Here is a 17,201-nt window from a genome sequence, read left to right as displayed (position 1 = left end):
AATCGCTCCTGCGAAAACTAAGCATCCTACAGAAAAAAAGGTTGTTGCCGTGTTGCTGTCTGCCCAAGAACCCATTTTGAAAAAAAGAATAACGTTTAGAAAAAATAGTTTTTTTCTAAGTTTTTCAGAAAGTGACTTTTTACTTGTTCATTTGAAGGCCAATGTTTCAAGTAAACACTTGCTGGGCATCATCAATAACCCCTGTATCAACCCTCTTTAAACGAGTATAAAGCATGCCGAGCATTCTACCATGTTTTGAAAACCCCTTCAATTCTCACGCGTACTCTGGTTTCGGATTCTTATCCAAGCGCATCTTGGCGGCAGCTGTCCTGCCCTCCAACGGCTGAAACGCGGAACCAAGACCAGGCCAAAAGTCAAAGCTCAATCTTGCAATGGCATGCTCTTTCGAACTGCGAGGCGTAACTTACCGCCTGGCCACGCGCGCACGCTACACTTCTTTGTTTTTTTGTATACGAGAGAGGGAAGGGAGGCGGGCGAGCGGGCGGGCGAGGCTATACTTCGTTTCACCTTAGGTCCGACCACGGCAGATGTTATGAGCCGAAGGGCCAATCAAACAGCGTAAAAAGCACAACGTCATGGCCTGCCCTCTGCGCTTGACTAGCCGGCGAAGGAGCATGCACAGAAAGACGGTGAATACCGGCTGGTCCTATCAGCTACAGAGAGCACGCCATGATGTAGTGCTTCTTTCGCTCTTCGATTGGCGCTTCGGCTCATAACATCGGCCGCGCTCGGACCTAAGCTGAAACAAAGTGTAGCGGCAGTTGTCCTACGCGGAGGGCAGGACAACTGCCGCCAAGAGGCGCTTGGATAAGAATCCGCAACCGCTGTACGCGTCAGAGTTGAAGGGTTTTCCAAAACATAATTAAATGCTCGGCATGCTTTATACTTGTCTAAAAATGGTTAATATAGGAGTTATTGATGATGCCCAGTAAGTTTCTAACTGAAATTATGGCCTTAAAATGAACAAATAAAAGTTACTTTCTAAAAAACAAAACAAAAACTATTTTTCTAAACGTTATTATTTTTTTCTAAATAGGCTCTTGGGCAGACACCAACACGGCATCAACCTTTTTTTCTGTGTGATGTTTACATTCTGCAGGAGCGATTTCGCCTGCGTTCTCTTAAACACCCTGTACATGCAGGTACAAGGCTGGGGCTAGATTAGAGACGGAAAAATCGCGCGGGCGCCTTACTGCAGCCGCTAGTCTTGTACCTGTTCCACGAGTGGTTATTTCAGTACACTACTGCGCGCACGTTTCTCACGCGCTCAAAGTCTTTTTGAAAATTACTGATTTAGTGGTTTTCGATGACACTAAGCATGTTTATAACTGGAACCTTATGTCCATTTTAATTCATTAAAAAGTTGATTAAGGAATATTAATTAATTAGACGACTTATCGCAAAGATTAGCCACCGACATAATGTCGCCCTGGCCGTATAACTCACCTGCACAAACCGCATAAGTGTAACTTTCACGTTTTTTTTAAAACAAATCTGTTAATAAAAAACATCCTCTGTATATATATATATATATATATATATATATATATATATATATATATATATATATATATATATATATATATATATATATATTTATATATATACATATATATGTATATATATATAGTCTTCAGTTATTTGATTGCAGCCTACTGAGTTTCATGTATTCATTCGTGCGAATTTTTGAAACTTGTGGGCTAATTTTAAGTTCGTAAATATAAAGTATGGACTTAATTGAGCACTTACACTGTGTCTTCCATTGTCACAAATTCAAAATCTTATTCGTCCGCTAATAAACGAAAACGTATTGCCTAACCTTTACTCTGGTCATCTGTTACGAAGAAATAAAATAAAACGTACCTTTGTGACAATTCTGGGCACTCCCCCATAGCATTTCTTCTCCTTCGCCTTTCTCTCAGAGCAATTGGCCCCTCTTATGTCACTTTGAAGAAAATGTGAGTGAATATCATTAGTGTGGAGCACTGTTATATTAAAGACCTCCTCTGAAGTCGATGGCGCCGCGCTTGATATAGCAAACAAAGACCAAAAGAAAAAACTCTTCATGATGCCGGGAGTCTGGCAGCTCATCGGTTTCAATCCTGTGAATTAAGATCGGCGTTTCGATCCCCTCCCTATAAACTCACGAGCTCAGAAGAAAAAGTGATGACGAAAGTTCAACAGCTCCACATGCGTGCAGCCATATATACAACAGCTGGACGCAAAGATTGTGGATAAAAAACAAAAAAATTTAAATCGCTTTTCGCGAAGTTGGAAGCGGGGAATGTCAGCTTCGCCATCAGAAAATACCACGGGTTAGCCACGCTTTAATGCAGCCGGTTCCGGTCGTGCTGCTCTTTTCTCGACAAATAACTACAATATTTGTTCTCGACTGAAATTTTTTTCTGGTCGTATGTATGAGCCAAGAGTAGTTTAAAAAAAGATTATCGATTCGCCAGCAGGGTAATATTTAGCCTATAGCTCAGTTTCTAACATGTATCGAGAAAAAAAATATTACTTCCAAGATAAATTCCTAAGGTGTATAATAAACAAAAATTTTGTTGCAAAATTATTCAGGCTATATTTCGATGGGTTTAGATGCCAAACCGGAAATAGCCAGAAACAACCTAGCTATAACATTTCACTTAAAAGAGGTTGTAGTAGGGTTGCCTTGCTGCATGCCCATCCGGGAGGAACAACACGAAGCCGGGGTTTCCAAAACGAGAGACTACATTTATTAAAGTAACAGGAATGAATTGTTAGTATCAACGTAAAACATTGCCGGAGCGTTCGAACTGCACGCCTCCGTGGCCACGGTCCGTCTTCCCCTTTCTGTGGGCGTGTGCCCTCTTTTGTAGGCTTCTGTGCCTGTCCTATATGTGCGCTATTGCGCGCCTCGGCCGTTGTCCAATTTGGGAATTCGGCAGGGGCCTCTGGCCGTTGTGGGAGACTCTTACTCCCACAAGGTACAACTACTGCATAAAGATTTTAGTTTTAATAAATTGGTTTAGTTGGACCTCGTGATTTTGACCGCTAAGGCCCGCATCCAACGGGGCAATCTTCCTAGCCATTTCGGTGTTGCCGAGTTGCTCCCTAGCTTTGCCTAAATCCTCGCGCTGCAACAGGAATTGCTTAGATCATGTTCGGCTCGAAAAAGACGAGCAACTCGGACAACCCAGAGACGGTTGAAGCGGCAGCAGCCAATGAGAGACGCAATATTTTATCGTGACACCGCTGTGGTGGTGATAATAAGAACTAAAAGCTCGGTTCTTGTTTAAAAGTCATCGTATTTTGGAGTAAATCGCTTCAGAATGATGCGTTAATAATCTCAATGCCATTTAAATATATGAAAATATGCTTAGAGCTCGACACTGTGTGTTTAAACATTGCAAGAAAATTTTATTTGATTGATGATGGCAGATAGTAGCCACTCGCTTGCTGCGTGTGAACGCGTAAGGCCCGTGTGGCTGTGTTGCGACGTCAATGTCCCGCCTATTTTGGTGTTGCTGGCGAGTTCGTTTCTAGCGTTTTTTAGATTCTGGCGCTGAGACACAAATTTCTTGGATCGCGTACGGCTCGAAACGGACGAGCAACTCGGACAACTCCAAGACGTTTGAAGCGGCAGCAGCTGATCAGGGATGTGATGGGAGGGCAGACTCAGGTGAGTGAGGGGGAAGTACCCTCCTTCGCGGAACTTCCGCAACTGATGCAATCTAGTAACGTTGGAAGAAGTTTATAACAGCTATCACTGTTAAACGAGGAGCGCTCACCCCCTCAATTCGAAGACAGAAGTGACACGTCATATAAGGCCAATGATATGACGCCGACGTTTATGAAGCCACGTGCTGGAGTTGGTAAAGCACAGGGCAAGCTCTGAGTTCCAAACATTGGTAAACTTCGGCCATTGTTGTCAATGTAGCGATTTGACACGAGCCACTGCCCGAATGCTTGTCGAGCTATTGATTATTACAAGAACAAATCAATTGCTCACGCAATTTTTGGGTCCAATCTTTGAGCCCCATTCAAATACCGTCACTTTGGTAAAAGTTCAAGCTCCGAGCTGCGTCATCAAGTATTGCGAAGGAGAGCTTAAAGGAAAATTATCGCTTTTATTCTTGAAATTACACCACGACAAAGATGTTTCTAGTTCAGTGGCGTTGCGGGCAAGCAAACTTCGATTCAACCAGTGCCATTAAGCTCGTTTAAAGTGGGGAAAAAAACATTTCAACTCATTATCGTTTCACCGCACTTCTAAATTATTAGAAAGAAATTTTTGTTTGGTTAAAACTACTATCATGATTAGTGCTGCTTTGCTCGAAGAAAAAGGTAAATGTGTCACCCAGTATTACTGCGATTGTAGCTTTATTATTCATAATTTCGAGCACTCAACTTTCGCACTGTTCCATACATAAATAAAACTCATTGACCACGAAATTTTTTGGAGATGCTGGGGATAAATCAGCAATCTCAAAATTAAATCATGTGCTTAGTATCTATATATTTGAGCAAAAGCATTTCCGTGATATTAAGAATATCTCCTTGCGAGGGCCTCATACCAAGGTGTAAATATTTACGTCTGTACTTAAATTCGCGCTCGGGTTAGGTTTTACTGACACCAGGTTGATATGTGTAAAATGCGACTTTATAGTACAGTTTATGCCCGGCCTCTGGCTCGCGTTGTTGTACCAGTGCGTAATACAAAAATTTATGTGCATTAAAATACTGTCGAATTAAAGTGAATTCCGGAAACTCGCAGGATTGTATTTCTTTGTTTTATGTGCCCAAATACAGCCATTCACGGCTAATATTAGAAAGCGTAACAAAAAATTGTGCCGTAACTTTTCTTTTTCATCAGTGGTCTGATTCACTACTAGGCGCGTACGTGATTTATAGACAGTGTTTCTAATTTTTAGCCTCTATTCATTGTGAAAATTCATACATCAAACAACCTAAATTCATAAAATTGCTACTGCTTTCTGAATATGCATCTTGGCAATATCAAATTATCTGCTTTTATGGAGCACGTGAGAGCTGCTCCGGGTATTTTCTGTAGTGGCAGAAACAAAAGCTCGTGTGTTCGGGAATCGAATTATTATTATCGATTGGAAATCTTCTACGAAATATTAGTTTAGAAAACCGTTGATGGGGGAATAGAGTTTGGTCATATATTATTTTCGTCGAATCATTAAAGTTTCCACCGGAAGTCACGTAACGCAATAGCAGTCACGGAGCAACAAGGAACACCGTAGGCTCGACGCGCACCTGCCAGGTAACAGTCATGTTTTGTGCATGGCGTGCTGGGTAATGCCGCGCTACATGCTTTGTCGAGGTTTGGGGTTAGCGCATTCCAAGTTTGACATTGGTACTTTCGCTGCTGCCTGGTGCTGCCAAACTGCAGCTGTGAATGTTTTAGTTAAGTTATGATTCCAAAGCAAAAGCGAAACGTCCTGAAATATGGTTAAACACGATTCGAAGCTTTTCGCCAGAATGTGTGAAGTGACTGTGAGAAATGTGATTGCGCATAAACTCTCAGAAAAAAAAAGGAGTACTATTACACCCTCTGTCCCATATAATACACCCCAAAACTTCAGTTCGACGTACAGCACACTCACGTCGATCTGTAGGTACTAACTTTCACGAGAGGCTTGATAGCCGTGTGTTACAACTTATTAAAATAGCTAATGTACGTGTTACTGACTACAAAAAAAAGGCAATCGGGGTTTCCTTGGCACTACTGCAAAACCTCAGTGTTTTATTTTTGTGGTCTTCGATACGTACTTTAGATATTTAATAAGTTATATCGCACCGTTATCAAGCCCCTCGTAAAATTTGGAGCCGTCTGTTCGACTCTAGGGCGCTGTCCGTCGAACTAAAGTTTTGGGGTGCATTTTTATGGGACAAAAGGGTGTAAGGTGACACCTTCGTTTTTAGAGTGTAGACGCCCTAACTTTTATGTATATCAACTTTTTATGTACTTAATACCACACGCACATACACCACAACCTTGTGGTCAATGAGTAATGCATGGAAGGGAACACACAGCAAACCTCAGTCCACATCCTCGCCTTAGAGTAAATCGAGACAGGTACCGTTACTAATGTTACTGGGTCCTGAGAAAATAGTGCCAAGCTCCCTCTTATCGTCGCCATTTTGGTCCATGGAATGAACAGCTTTTTCTTAGCTTAACATTCTTCGCGAGCCAATCGAAATTCGCTGGCTACAAATTGATTTATAGAGAAAGGATGTTGAATACCGAGATTCTGTGGTCCGTGCACCTGCGAAACAAGCGCACATCTTCGGACCCCACCTCATAAGGCGCAGGTGTTTGGCGGCATGAAAAAGTAATATTTGCTGCCTTTAAATACACAAGAAGAACAATAACATTGTAAAATATCAGTGGAGATATGCATGATTAATAAGGGTATTTTATGCTCTGCGCCAAATAGGCTGATATTGCCAAGAAACGCTCTCAGTACGATGATGCTCCATAGAAATCTTGATAAAGTACTGGTTCAGAACGACCCTTGCGAACCTTCGAATGAACCATAATAGCAATTTCCACGGAAACTGAGACTGATCAGCCAATTACCTTGCGAGGTTTAGTCGCCTGTATGTTAATTAGTATCGCTTCGTTTCCCACTAGCAGGCAGGGAAGTCGATAACGCTACTTTCCCAGGATAAAGTAACTTTAACCGTTACGAGGGCTGGGCGATTGGTTTACATCTGGTGAACTAAGGTGAACAATATGTAGCCGTGTTCCCCGCCAACCAAAGAAGTAGAAGATACTGTCGCATGACAAGAGCCAAGTCCGAGAGCTTTGCCTAGCGTCACGGGGCTGTGCAAGCACCAGCTCAGGTGAAGCGGAGCTTTCTGCCTCGCATAATGCCGACGCCGCGAATTTAGCTGGCATGTCTCTACAAAAGCTATCGCTGTTACATCAAGCGACAGAAGTGGACGCTGACGGCAGGTAGACAACTTTGTGAGATAATTATGTCTGTACTTGCTTTAAAAGCTTGCTATAAAATGTATCAATAAATATTTTGGTATAGTTGTCGTCTCACCAAGTTCCAATTTCTAAATACTAGTAAGTTTAGCTTTGATTTCTTAAGACATGCGCTTTCTTCAGACTGCGTCAATTCAAAAAGATGAAGCGCACTCTTAAGATAATTCTAAGTCTTATTGCTCAAAATAAGCAGCAAGAACAAGTAAGGCGACGGGTTTTAGCTCGTTTTGTAGAAATATTACGTGCAGATTTAATATATATAAAGAGAACTATATCTCGGTGTAGGCATAAGGTCGGGAGACAGTTTTCGGCTTTTTTAGTCATATTATCACGAATGACAAACAATCACCCGGCGAATAACTGGAGAAGCAGAACGTTTAATGGGGCGAACTTCTGTCGAAAACAAAATACAAAAAGGCTAACGTCGCAGGCGTCGATGATGTCGACGAAACAGGCAGGCCGGATCGACCGCTGGGGCGGAACCGCTCCCGGCTTGCCACGCGGAGCGCGTTTTGCAGGCGCGTGGGTTTCTTAAACATTCGGCCTAGAACGTTCGGCGCGTAGAACATTGGTAACTCGACTAGGCGAGAAGGTTCTCGGACTTAAGGCCGGTTCAGACACTTGCGTTTGAGTGCGTTTGACTGCGTTTGACTGCGTTGCGTCGAGTACCGAAAGCGAGTCACCGGCACATCTGTACCTCGTATGAAGTGTGGAATCCGATTCAAGGAATCATCTTGGCACGCGATAAAAGCAGCAGGAATGTCCTGGTTTCTCGCTGCCGCAACGCAGTCAAACGTAGTCAAACGCAACTGTCTGAACCAGGCTTTACGGGAACGCCAAGCCGAAGGAATAAATAAAATAACATTCCCCACACTGGAATCGAACCTGGATCTTCGGCGCGACAGCCGAGCACGGTAACCACTCGGCCACGCAAGCGCTCGGTCAGCGACGCGCGTGGCATTACTCTCCCCTTTAAAAGAGCATCGCCTCGATGCAACAGGTCGGGAAATGAAGCAGCAAGACAAACAAAAAGGATGGCAAACCACAAAGACTTGTAAAACACACTTTTATCGAGCGTAGTACAAAACACAATTCTCAGTCCTATCAATCAATTCACAGTACGGCTTGAGGCGCACGACGTGGACGACTTCTGGTCTTGGAGGGCAACGTGAAGTCCGTGTTCCGTCGGACATCACCTCGTAGTTCAGAACCCCGAGTCCACCAAGCAATTTGCAGGAATCAAACTAGCGCTTCAGGCGTTTCTCGCCTCGACCGCGTCGTCACATGGGTGTCCAGACCAACACATGGTCTCCGGGCTTGAATCGAGCATCGATCCGGCGAAGGTGGTACCGGGTAGCGTCGATACGTTGTTGATCTTGAATTTGGAGTCGGGTGAGCTTGCGAACTTCGGCTCGTTGAGCAACCACCTGGGCGTCGGGGATCCCATCGTCAGCCGGTTCGTGTGGCAGCATCGCGTCCAGCATGGTCGTTACTTTTCTGCCATGCGTCAGCGGGAACGGTGTTAGTGCTGTGGTCTCTTGCACCGCCGTGTTGTAGGAAAACGTGACGTAGGGTAATACCTCGTCCCAAGTATTGTGCTCTACGCTGACATACATCGAGATCATGTCGGTAATAGTTCTGTTTGGCGATTCTGTTAGTCCATTTGTCTGCGAATGGTACTCACTGGTTCGACGGTGGCTCGTGCTACTGAGACGAAGGATCTCTAGCATCAGCTGGGCCATGAACGATGATCCATGGTCTGTAATGAGGACTTCAGAGGCGCCGTGACGGAGGACAATAGACTCGATGAAAAATTTGGCGACTTCAACAGCCGTATCTAATGGAAGAGCTTTTGTCTCGGCGTACCGTGAGATAATCGGTCGCAAAGATTATTAATATGTTTTCTTGCGTCGATGGTGGGAAAGGACCAAATAGATCCATACCGATCTGCTGCAACGGTGCGATCGGGGGAGATATTGACTGCAAGAAACCTGCCGCGATTCGTCGGCGGTTTCTTGCGTCTCTGGCACTCGTGGCACGATCGTGTGTAAAGGTGAACTATCTTCGGGAGCTTGGGCCAGTAATACCTTTCACGAATTTGGGCCAGCGCACGGCTCTAACCAAGGTATCCGGACGTCGGGTCGTCGTGGCAGGCTTGGACGATCTCCTCTCTAAGGTCGGTAGGGATTACCAGCAGTCATGGTGAGCTCTTTTCTCCGAAGTGTTTCCTGTAAAGTACACCTTGTCGAATGACGACGGTCGGCAGGACTCTCCAGTAGACACGGGGGATAGTACCCCCTCGTCCTTCGAGGTGCTCGATTAGCGCGTGCAACTCAGGATCGTCTCTTTGACGTCGTGCCATGTCGTCGGTGTTCACCGCGCCTAGAAAGTACTCGTCGTCACCGCCGTCGATGCTGCCGGGAGATGTCTCGACAGGGGCACTGGACAAGCAGTCAGCGTCGCTGTGCTTGCGGCCTGACTTGTAGACCACAGTCATATTAAACTCTTGCTGTCGGAGACTCCATTGGGCAAGGCGTCCTTAAGGGCTCTTTATGTTCGCAAGCCAGCGTAGCGAGTGGTGGTCCGTGACAACACGAAACAGCCTCCCGTACAGGTACGGGCGAAACTTTGTGATTGCCCAGACGATTGCAAGACATTTATTTTCAGTCATGGAGTAATTTTTCTCCGCTTTTGACAGTGTCCCATTTGCGTAGGCGATAACTTGCTCGTTGCCTTCTTGCACTTGAACCACACCACGCCAAGTCATTCGTTACCTGCGTTCGTATAAATTTTGTTTCTGGATCCTGATCAAAGTGTTCAAGAACAGGAGGAGTCTGGAGTTCTCGCTTCAGCTCGTTGTATGTCTGCTGTTACTCCTCGGCCCGTTCGTACTTCTGGGCGTCTTTTGTGAGGTTTGTGAGTGGTGCAGAAATCCTTACAAAAGCGCGAACGAAGCACCGACAGAAAGCACATAGTCCAAGGAATCTTCGCACGGCATTCTTTTCTGTCGGCGCTGGAAATGCCCCGACGGCGCGACTCCTCTCTGGGTCTGGGCGAACGCCATCGTTGCTAATCACGTGGCCAAGGAACTTCAGTTCGTCATAGGCGAACAGACACTTCGATGGCTTCAGAGTGAGGCCGGCGGTCTGTATGGCTTGGAGAACAGCTCAGAGCCGCAAGTGCTCGTCAAAGTCGCTTGAAAACACTACGACGTCGTCAAGGTAGACGAGGCAGCTCTGCCATTTTAGTCCAGCCAGTATGGTGTCCATGACACGCTGGAAAGTTGCTGGTGCCGTATATAGTCCAAAGGGCATCACCTTGAACTCGTAAAGTCCATACGCCGAGGCGAAGGCTGTCTTTTCCCGGTCCAGTTTGTCGACCTCGATCTGCCAGTAGCTATTCAGGTCCATCTATGAAAAATATCGAGAGTGGCGCCGCCGGTCTAGCGTATCATTATGCGGGGGAGTGGGTATACGTTTTTTTTTGTCACCGCGTGCAGTTGCCGGTCGTCCACGCAGAACCTAAGCGTTCAGTCCTTCTTAACAAGTACGACTCTAGAGGCCCACGGACTGCTTGAAGGCTGAATTATATCGTCGTTCAGCATTTCTTGCACTTGCTCCTGGATTACCTCCCTAGCTTTGACGGAGACTCGGTATGGCGATCGATGCACAGGGAGCACGTCGTCCTCGGTAACAACGCGATGCTTTGCAACCGTGTTTGGCCGCAGCTTCGACGACGTCACGAAGCAGTCGCTGCCATCGTTTTGGGCCCGGAAGCTTTGGGACAATGTCAAGCTGCGCCGGCGATGTACAGTCTTGCTGAGGCGGCGATGATTCTTCAGTAATCGCGGCGATTTCGGCGGAGTTTCGGCGTTCCTTGACGTGGCCTGCAGTTGCACCTTTATTTAGGTGTTGCGCTTCGATCCCTTCGGATGTTCCTTCACAAAAACCGCGGTGCGCCCATCTTCAAGTTCAGCCGCTCCTATTGCGACGCCTATTCCTCTTCCCAGGAGCAATTGAAGGTTGCCTTCCAGAACACGCTCGCAGCAAGTAGCTGCATCGATCACGACGGGAACGACACTTGATCGCGGTGGCAGGTTCACGTGGTCGGCAGCGACTCGAATGGCGGCTGACGCTTTTTCGGGTTTCCCTGAGCGTTCGCAGCGTCAATATGTTCTCAACGAGGTTGATGACGGCGCCGTATTCACACAGAAAGTTCTTGCCGAGAATGACGTCTCTGGCACTGTCTCGTAGAAGGAAGAATTTCACAGGACACCATGAGTTTCGACGCCAGCAGTGCACCTTCCGACTGGTGTGATAAGGCGCCCTCCGGCAGTTCGTATTTGAGGTCCATCCCACAGCGATGTCAATATTCGTAGGCGGCGAGAGCGCCTCCTACTGAATACTCAGAGGTCTGCTTCGGTGTCCACGAGTGCCAATGCGTCGTGGCCGTCTATAATAGCGTTTAGGTTGTTGGGCACCGTTGCAGGGGCGTCGTTGCGATGCGTGGCGTCGGGAGAGTGGGAGCGCTCCGGCTTTCTTTGAGGCACTTTTCTTCGGTCGTCTTCGGCAGCGCCACCTCCAGGCGTTGCCGCACTTAGTTTTCCCGGTGAGATAGGGGGACAGGCTGTCACGGCGCGACTGACGGAAAGGCGATGCGAAACGTCCAGGGATGGAGAACGGGAACTTCGTGGTTCCGTCGGCCGACAAAACCACGCCAAGAGCAGCGTCCGTCATCCGTGCGTCGCACGTCTGCCTTTCGGGGTCAACGCTGCTCTTGGCGCGGAGCGTACTGCGTCGAAGAGACCTCTCGTCTGGGTGTAGCTGAGTACTGCCGGGTGAGAGGAGGCTACGGACGACGAACAACTGCGGCGTCGGTCAAACCTGGTTCCGGTGCGGCGTCGGCGGAAACGTCTGGCTGGAGCGCTTGCTAAATCTCCTCTCGAACAATCTCAGCGACGGCGAGTGGAGCTGGACGTTCGGCGGCAGGTACCAGCTTCCGCAATTCTTCACGGACGATGTCTCGGATAATTCCGCGGATTCCCGGGATAATGGGGCTGAGGGCGCAAGTTGTAACTTGATTAGGCGAGACGGTACTCGGTCTTACGAGAACCCCAAGTTGAAAGGATAAATAAAAAAACATTCCGCACACTGTAATTTAACCCGAATTCTCCGCGCCACAGCCAAGCTCGGTAACCATTCGGCCAATATTTTAATTTTCAGTGGTTAAGCCCAAAGCTTAGCGAAAACCGTTTTCCACTTAATTTAACATGAAAAATGAGTTGGTGTTTAAGTATACATTAATGCCTTTTCCGCGCTAAATGTGAAAGGAAATTTATATGTTACCATTTTGAGTTACATGCTGCGGGAACGCGTCTTCTTATTTAAACATTGCCTGAAACACGTTGGTGTTAAAGTAAGGAAACAAGTTTAGCGCGCATGTGTCCTCACACTCTGATTGGGAACGTTGTTTTTGAAGAAGAAACTTCTCTAACAAGTGGACAGTTGTTTTCCTTTTATTTTTCCTCATTACACCATGTCCGCAAACTTAATTATAATTACATGTATCCCAATTGCCACTCCTATAAAATGCACTACTCATGCCCCAATTTGTAAAGTATCGCTTCGAGCAAGCGATACCACTTGACGGCCATGTTCAAGGAGAATTGCTATTTGGATATAAAAGTACACTAATTATCACTTCGAGCAAGATGTTATAGTGCACTTTACAATACAACTGACATATACGCGAAGTGGCAGTTAAATTGCATTTCCTCGTTAAACTCCTGCGTCGTTCGGGTTTTTAAGCGTTTATAGGAGAGTGGGCGCTCGCCAAGCGGATGGTTTAAAAAGGTTTGTGGCAATCGGAAGTTGTTATCAACCTGTTTTTTTTTTTTTTTTTTTTTTTAACACGCTTGAACGTAAGACGCATTAACGACTCATAAGAAATAACTTTATTTGACGTAATTTTTTCTCATAAACATAGTGCAATCAATTTGTATCCAAAGCGTAATATCATCGCGTAAACGAGAAAAGGTTGGGCGAAGTTACAGGAAAACAACAAAATATTGCTTTTAAGTAACACAGATAAAACAGAGTAAAACAGCTAACAGCAGACCTAAAACAGCTATAAAAAATATTCTGCGCAGAAGGACACAGATCTCGAAGTATGCAAACATGGTTTCCCTGCGTTAGTTTGAGATTAAAAAGGCTGACGTGGCGTTAGCGTGACGAATGTGTCACGCAAAAGATAAGCTTTCAAGCACGCCAGAGAAGTGGACAAACGGCTTCGCTTGTCTATAACTCTGAGCTTCTACAAAGGTGGGCGCTAGTGAGCTGTTGCTGCGCCATTATATGGTGAGTAAGAAGGGGAGGTGTGACAATGGGTTCTTATGAATAACAAATTCTGGTTGTCTGCTAACGAAAAATGATGGGCAGGCAACCTTTTTCTCCCACCGACAGTTCACATTGTCATTCTTTTGGTGTGCAAGTTTTTATTGTTTTGTGACCTATCCTAAGCATATAATCTCGAGAAGAGAAAGAATACGCGCAGAGGTTGCCGCTAAGATTGTTGTTCGTGCGGAACAGTGTCCTTTGAAAGTGACGACTGCAGGAAGTAAGGGTCAGGGGAGAAGTGGTGGTCATGCGCAGATGCTTAATGAAAAAAGTTTCATTGCGCAAGCGAAGGCGTTCCCGCGATCTGGCGGACATGATGGACTACCATCTGTGTAGAGAGCAGACTTTAGGAGCGGAAGCAACTAAAATCATGGAGGTACTTTGAAACAGAATTCCGGACGCCTTCTGCGCAACTCGTTCCCAAGTGTGCAGGCGTAGCGAGAAGGACAGCGGGCAGCGGGTGGAGAGGCCTAGACGCTTACAGATAATCTTCGCTTTCGTCACCTTCTCGGAGCTCGTATTTGAAATACGGTCCATAAACAACTTGACCTTATCGAGCAGGGAAAACAAACTGAAATTTATCTAGACCATATACGTGTGTGCGTCGAAAGAAGCACAACCCCGCACACCTACACTGTTAGCAAGTCCCGTGTATTTGGTGAATATTTGTGGTGAAAAACACGCTATTTACTCAAATTGCTATAAATTTACACAATGAGTAACGGATGATTCGTTCAAAAATTATGCGAGGTTGTAAAAAACATGTTTTGGTTCGGTCACACACGCATAACCATGTAGCCGACCTCGGAAACACAGATCACCCCCGGCGACGACCGCAGCGTTGCCGGCTATCAAAGCACCGGAATGCTTGGGGACATTCCTAGAAAGGACCGTGGAGACAAATCCCGCGGAAAGAAACATGTCTCGGAGACAGATACGCACCAGAAGCAATGACGCCATGTCGCGGGGCGGAGCGAAGCCCGCGCTTACCGTGCTCGCTGCCATTTTCTGGCCGATGGGAATGTGGCTTCCCTCAAGTCGCCCATGTTTGTATCTATTTTAGGGGTCTTGAGCATAGTTTCTGACACATTACAAATAAAGTTATGGGTCTAATTACTCGTTCTAAACAGTTAAATGGATATTAAAAGTGTGTCCTTGATCTGAACACGTGACATTGCAGTTGGTTCCGTTTTGGCTTCAACCTTCAACTGCAATCGAAACGGCCGTGTAACACAAGGAAAGGGGGGGGGGGGGGGGCGAAGGTGCCGCCTAGAGCCACTAAATGAGCTGCGCTGAGAGTATCGGCACTCCGTTTCCCGACATTGTTGTGGGCGCCGCCATTTTGGCTCATATGCAGAGCAGACGCAACTGCCGATCGTCATGATTTAACAGTGCGACTTCCTCGGCATTCGATTCGGTGTTAGGAAGGTCGTGTAATATTAATTTGCTCTGTCGCGAATTGTTTAAACATTTGTTGAGGTCTGAAAAGCGTTTCCTGTGATTTTAGATAAGCTTTAGATAACTGGCAACCATGATTTTAAGACACAATATGGCCAAGTGGCGTTACTCTGAAGCGTAGCGTATTTAGTGACACTAGTGCTGCCGCTTCCCATGCACTCTCCTCAGAATTTACGGCGCTCCGTGGTGGTCGCCATATTAGAACTTTATACCAGTGTTGCTGCATCTGTAGGTCATCTTTAAGTTAGAGCTGAAAGAGAAAATCTGGCCCCTGCGCAACGCCGGTGAACGCTGGAAGCTAGAGCCGGTTAGCTTTCGTTGTTTTTGTGTGGCCGGGGAAAATCTGGTAACAACGGATGGCGTCGCTATTGCTTTTGTCTGAGGGGACGCAAGAAGCTTCGCAGTTCGCGAGCACATAGCGAAGACGTGACCGGAGAAGAGTCCCTGTGATGTTCCCGGAAGACGGAAAGTAACATTCGTAGTCGTCGCGTGTGCTTTGAAAGCGAAGGGAGTCACAGGGTCCACGAGTGCGCAACCACAAGACAAGGTTCACGACAGCGCTGCGTTGACTTAAGCGATCTCGTTCTGTTTGGGGCAACACGCCGATGCCACAAAGAGCCGAAACGTTCGTGGTGTGTGGTGCGGTGCCCTTGGATGTAGGAACCCACACTAACATGGAGCTCAAATTGGTTGTTGTGGGGTTGAGGTTGAACGGGTTCAGTCCCGTCGTCGTCAGCTGATCCGGTCCAGCTGGTTCGGGAGGACGCGGCGAGCGTTTTTAAAAGTAAATCTTCCTTGATTAACGTAGAAGTTTGGGCTAGTTGGTAAATAGACATGATAAAAACAAAACAGCGCAAAGACAGGACGAAGAAGAAGATACCACATGACACAGCGTTGACTTTCTTGTCTTTGCGCTGTTTTGTTTTTATCAAATCTTCCTTCGTTCCGTTTCAAAATGTGGCAGATTCCCGACGCATATCGTGAGTAAAAAGCTGCGGGTGTTTTCAACAAATTTACGTCGTTTTAATTGAGCAATGGACTTCGGAGTGTTGTCCTAAATCTTGCGTTTTTATGCTTCGTGTTGTTGGGCTACGTTTGCACAGCGACGCACACCGCTCGAGTAAATGATTCGGTCTTGCAAACGACCGGTTATACAGAATTTCAGGGAAACTTAAGTCACCACCGATATTTTCCTGGAAATCTCATGGGAGTTTGTTGCGCCCATCATGCGGTGTGAATAAATTAGGGAAAGATTTCCTACCTGCCCACAGATGCATGAACTGAGACCATTTATTACGTAGTGAACATAGTTCGTTTTTATTTTAGGAAGAGGCGTTGGTGCATCTATTATGGTACAATCACTTGAGAGTTGAGAAATTGGGGAGAGCGAGCAAGCTTTCTTGACTTAGTCTCCTTTCTCGCTGGCACTGTCCCGAGTTTCAACTTTCAGTTTTAGTAAGCATACCTACTAGCAGGTACAGACTGCTCTAAAGCAGGTAAAAGGCAGGGGAAGTCAGGACGACGCGGACTCCGTGTTTTGCGTTTTTCGCAAGATGACTGAGTAAATGCTTTTGTGGGGTATGCGGAATATGCAAACGATTTTGTTATGCCCGTCGTTTGCGTCTCAAGCAAAACGAATAATATGATCTACAAAGGCACAATCGCAAGCCAAGATTTACGATAACAGTGCGTTTGCTTCGGTGGTCCGTGTAGTTTTATTATACCCTACTCTCTACAACACCGTGTCCTGAAGAAGAGCTGGAACGGTCGAGTGCACTTGGGCTGTTGATGCTCAAGCCTTTCATTCGCGGCATGTCGCCAGCTGATCCTGCTGCTCGACGGTGATGAAGCGGTGAGAGTGACCTCTGAAGTAAGTGTAAATCCTCGTTTATCCAGTTATCCGGTGTCGAAGTGTTGAAGATGTCCAACGTGTGCTGAGGGCGGGAACTACGAGCGTTTTTCCTTGCTTTTATAACCCAAACCAGAGCAGCGGGATAACTGCCTTGAGTACTCCAATATGACGGAAGCAATAAGTTTCAACAGGTCGAGTACGTCACCGCAGATGTAGGCGAGACGGTGCCCACTGTTTAAACGCTTCCAGTATCCACGAGTAGTACCAGGAAAACGACGTCAACAAAGAAGGAGCTCGCGATTCAGCCTAATGCAGTGCCACGGGCCCGCGAATTTTCAATATTTGGTGTAATGGCGGTATAAAAAAAAAAAATATTTAAAGAAAACGCGTCAGCGCCACATTAGTGATCACGAATAACAACGGTCACGAACTCCCAAGCCCCACCGCTCCAATCGACACCGACACGACATAC

At 46.4% G+C, this 17,201-nt stretch overlaps 1 protein-coding gene across 1 annotated transcript in view; it reads right to left on the bottom strand.

The window, feature by feature from the left end:
• Positions 1 to 2,112, bottom strand: part of LOC8041448 (protein 5NUC-like) — a 63,027-nt gene extending 60,915 nt beyond the window's left edge. The window contains exon 1 of the mRNA XM_040205674.1: positions 1,885 to 2,112. Coding sequence (XP_040061608.1) covers positions 1,885 to 2,112 — 228 coding nt within the window. The remainder of the gene's footprint in view (positions 1 to 1,884) is intronic.
• Positions 2,113 to 17,201: the final 15,089 nt, after the last annotated feature.

This window comes from Ixodes scapularis, unplaced genomic scaffold, assembly GCF_016920785.2.
Source record: "Ixodes scapularis isolate PalLabHiFi unplaced genomic scaffold, ASM1692078v2 PGA_scaffold2__306_contigs__length_199485367, whole genome shotgun sequence".
Classification (NCBI taxonomy): Eukaryota; Metazoa; Arthropoda; class Arachnida; order Ixodida; family Ixodidae; genus Ixodes; species Ixodes scapularis.
The sequence above is the reverse complement of the archived record's forward strand: the minus strand, read 5'-3'. Positions and strand labels throughout refer to the sequence as shown.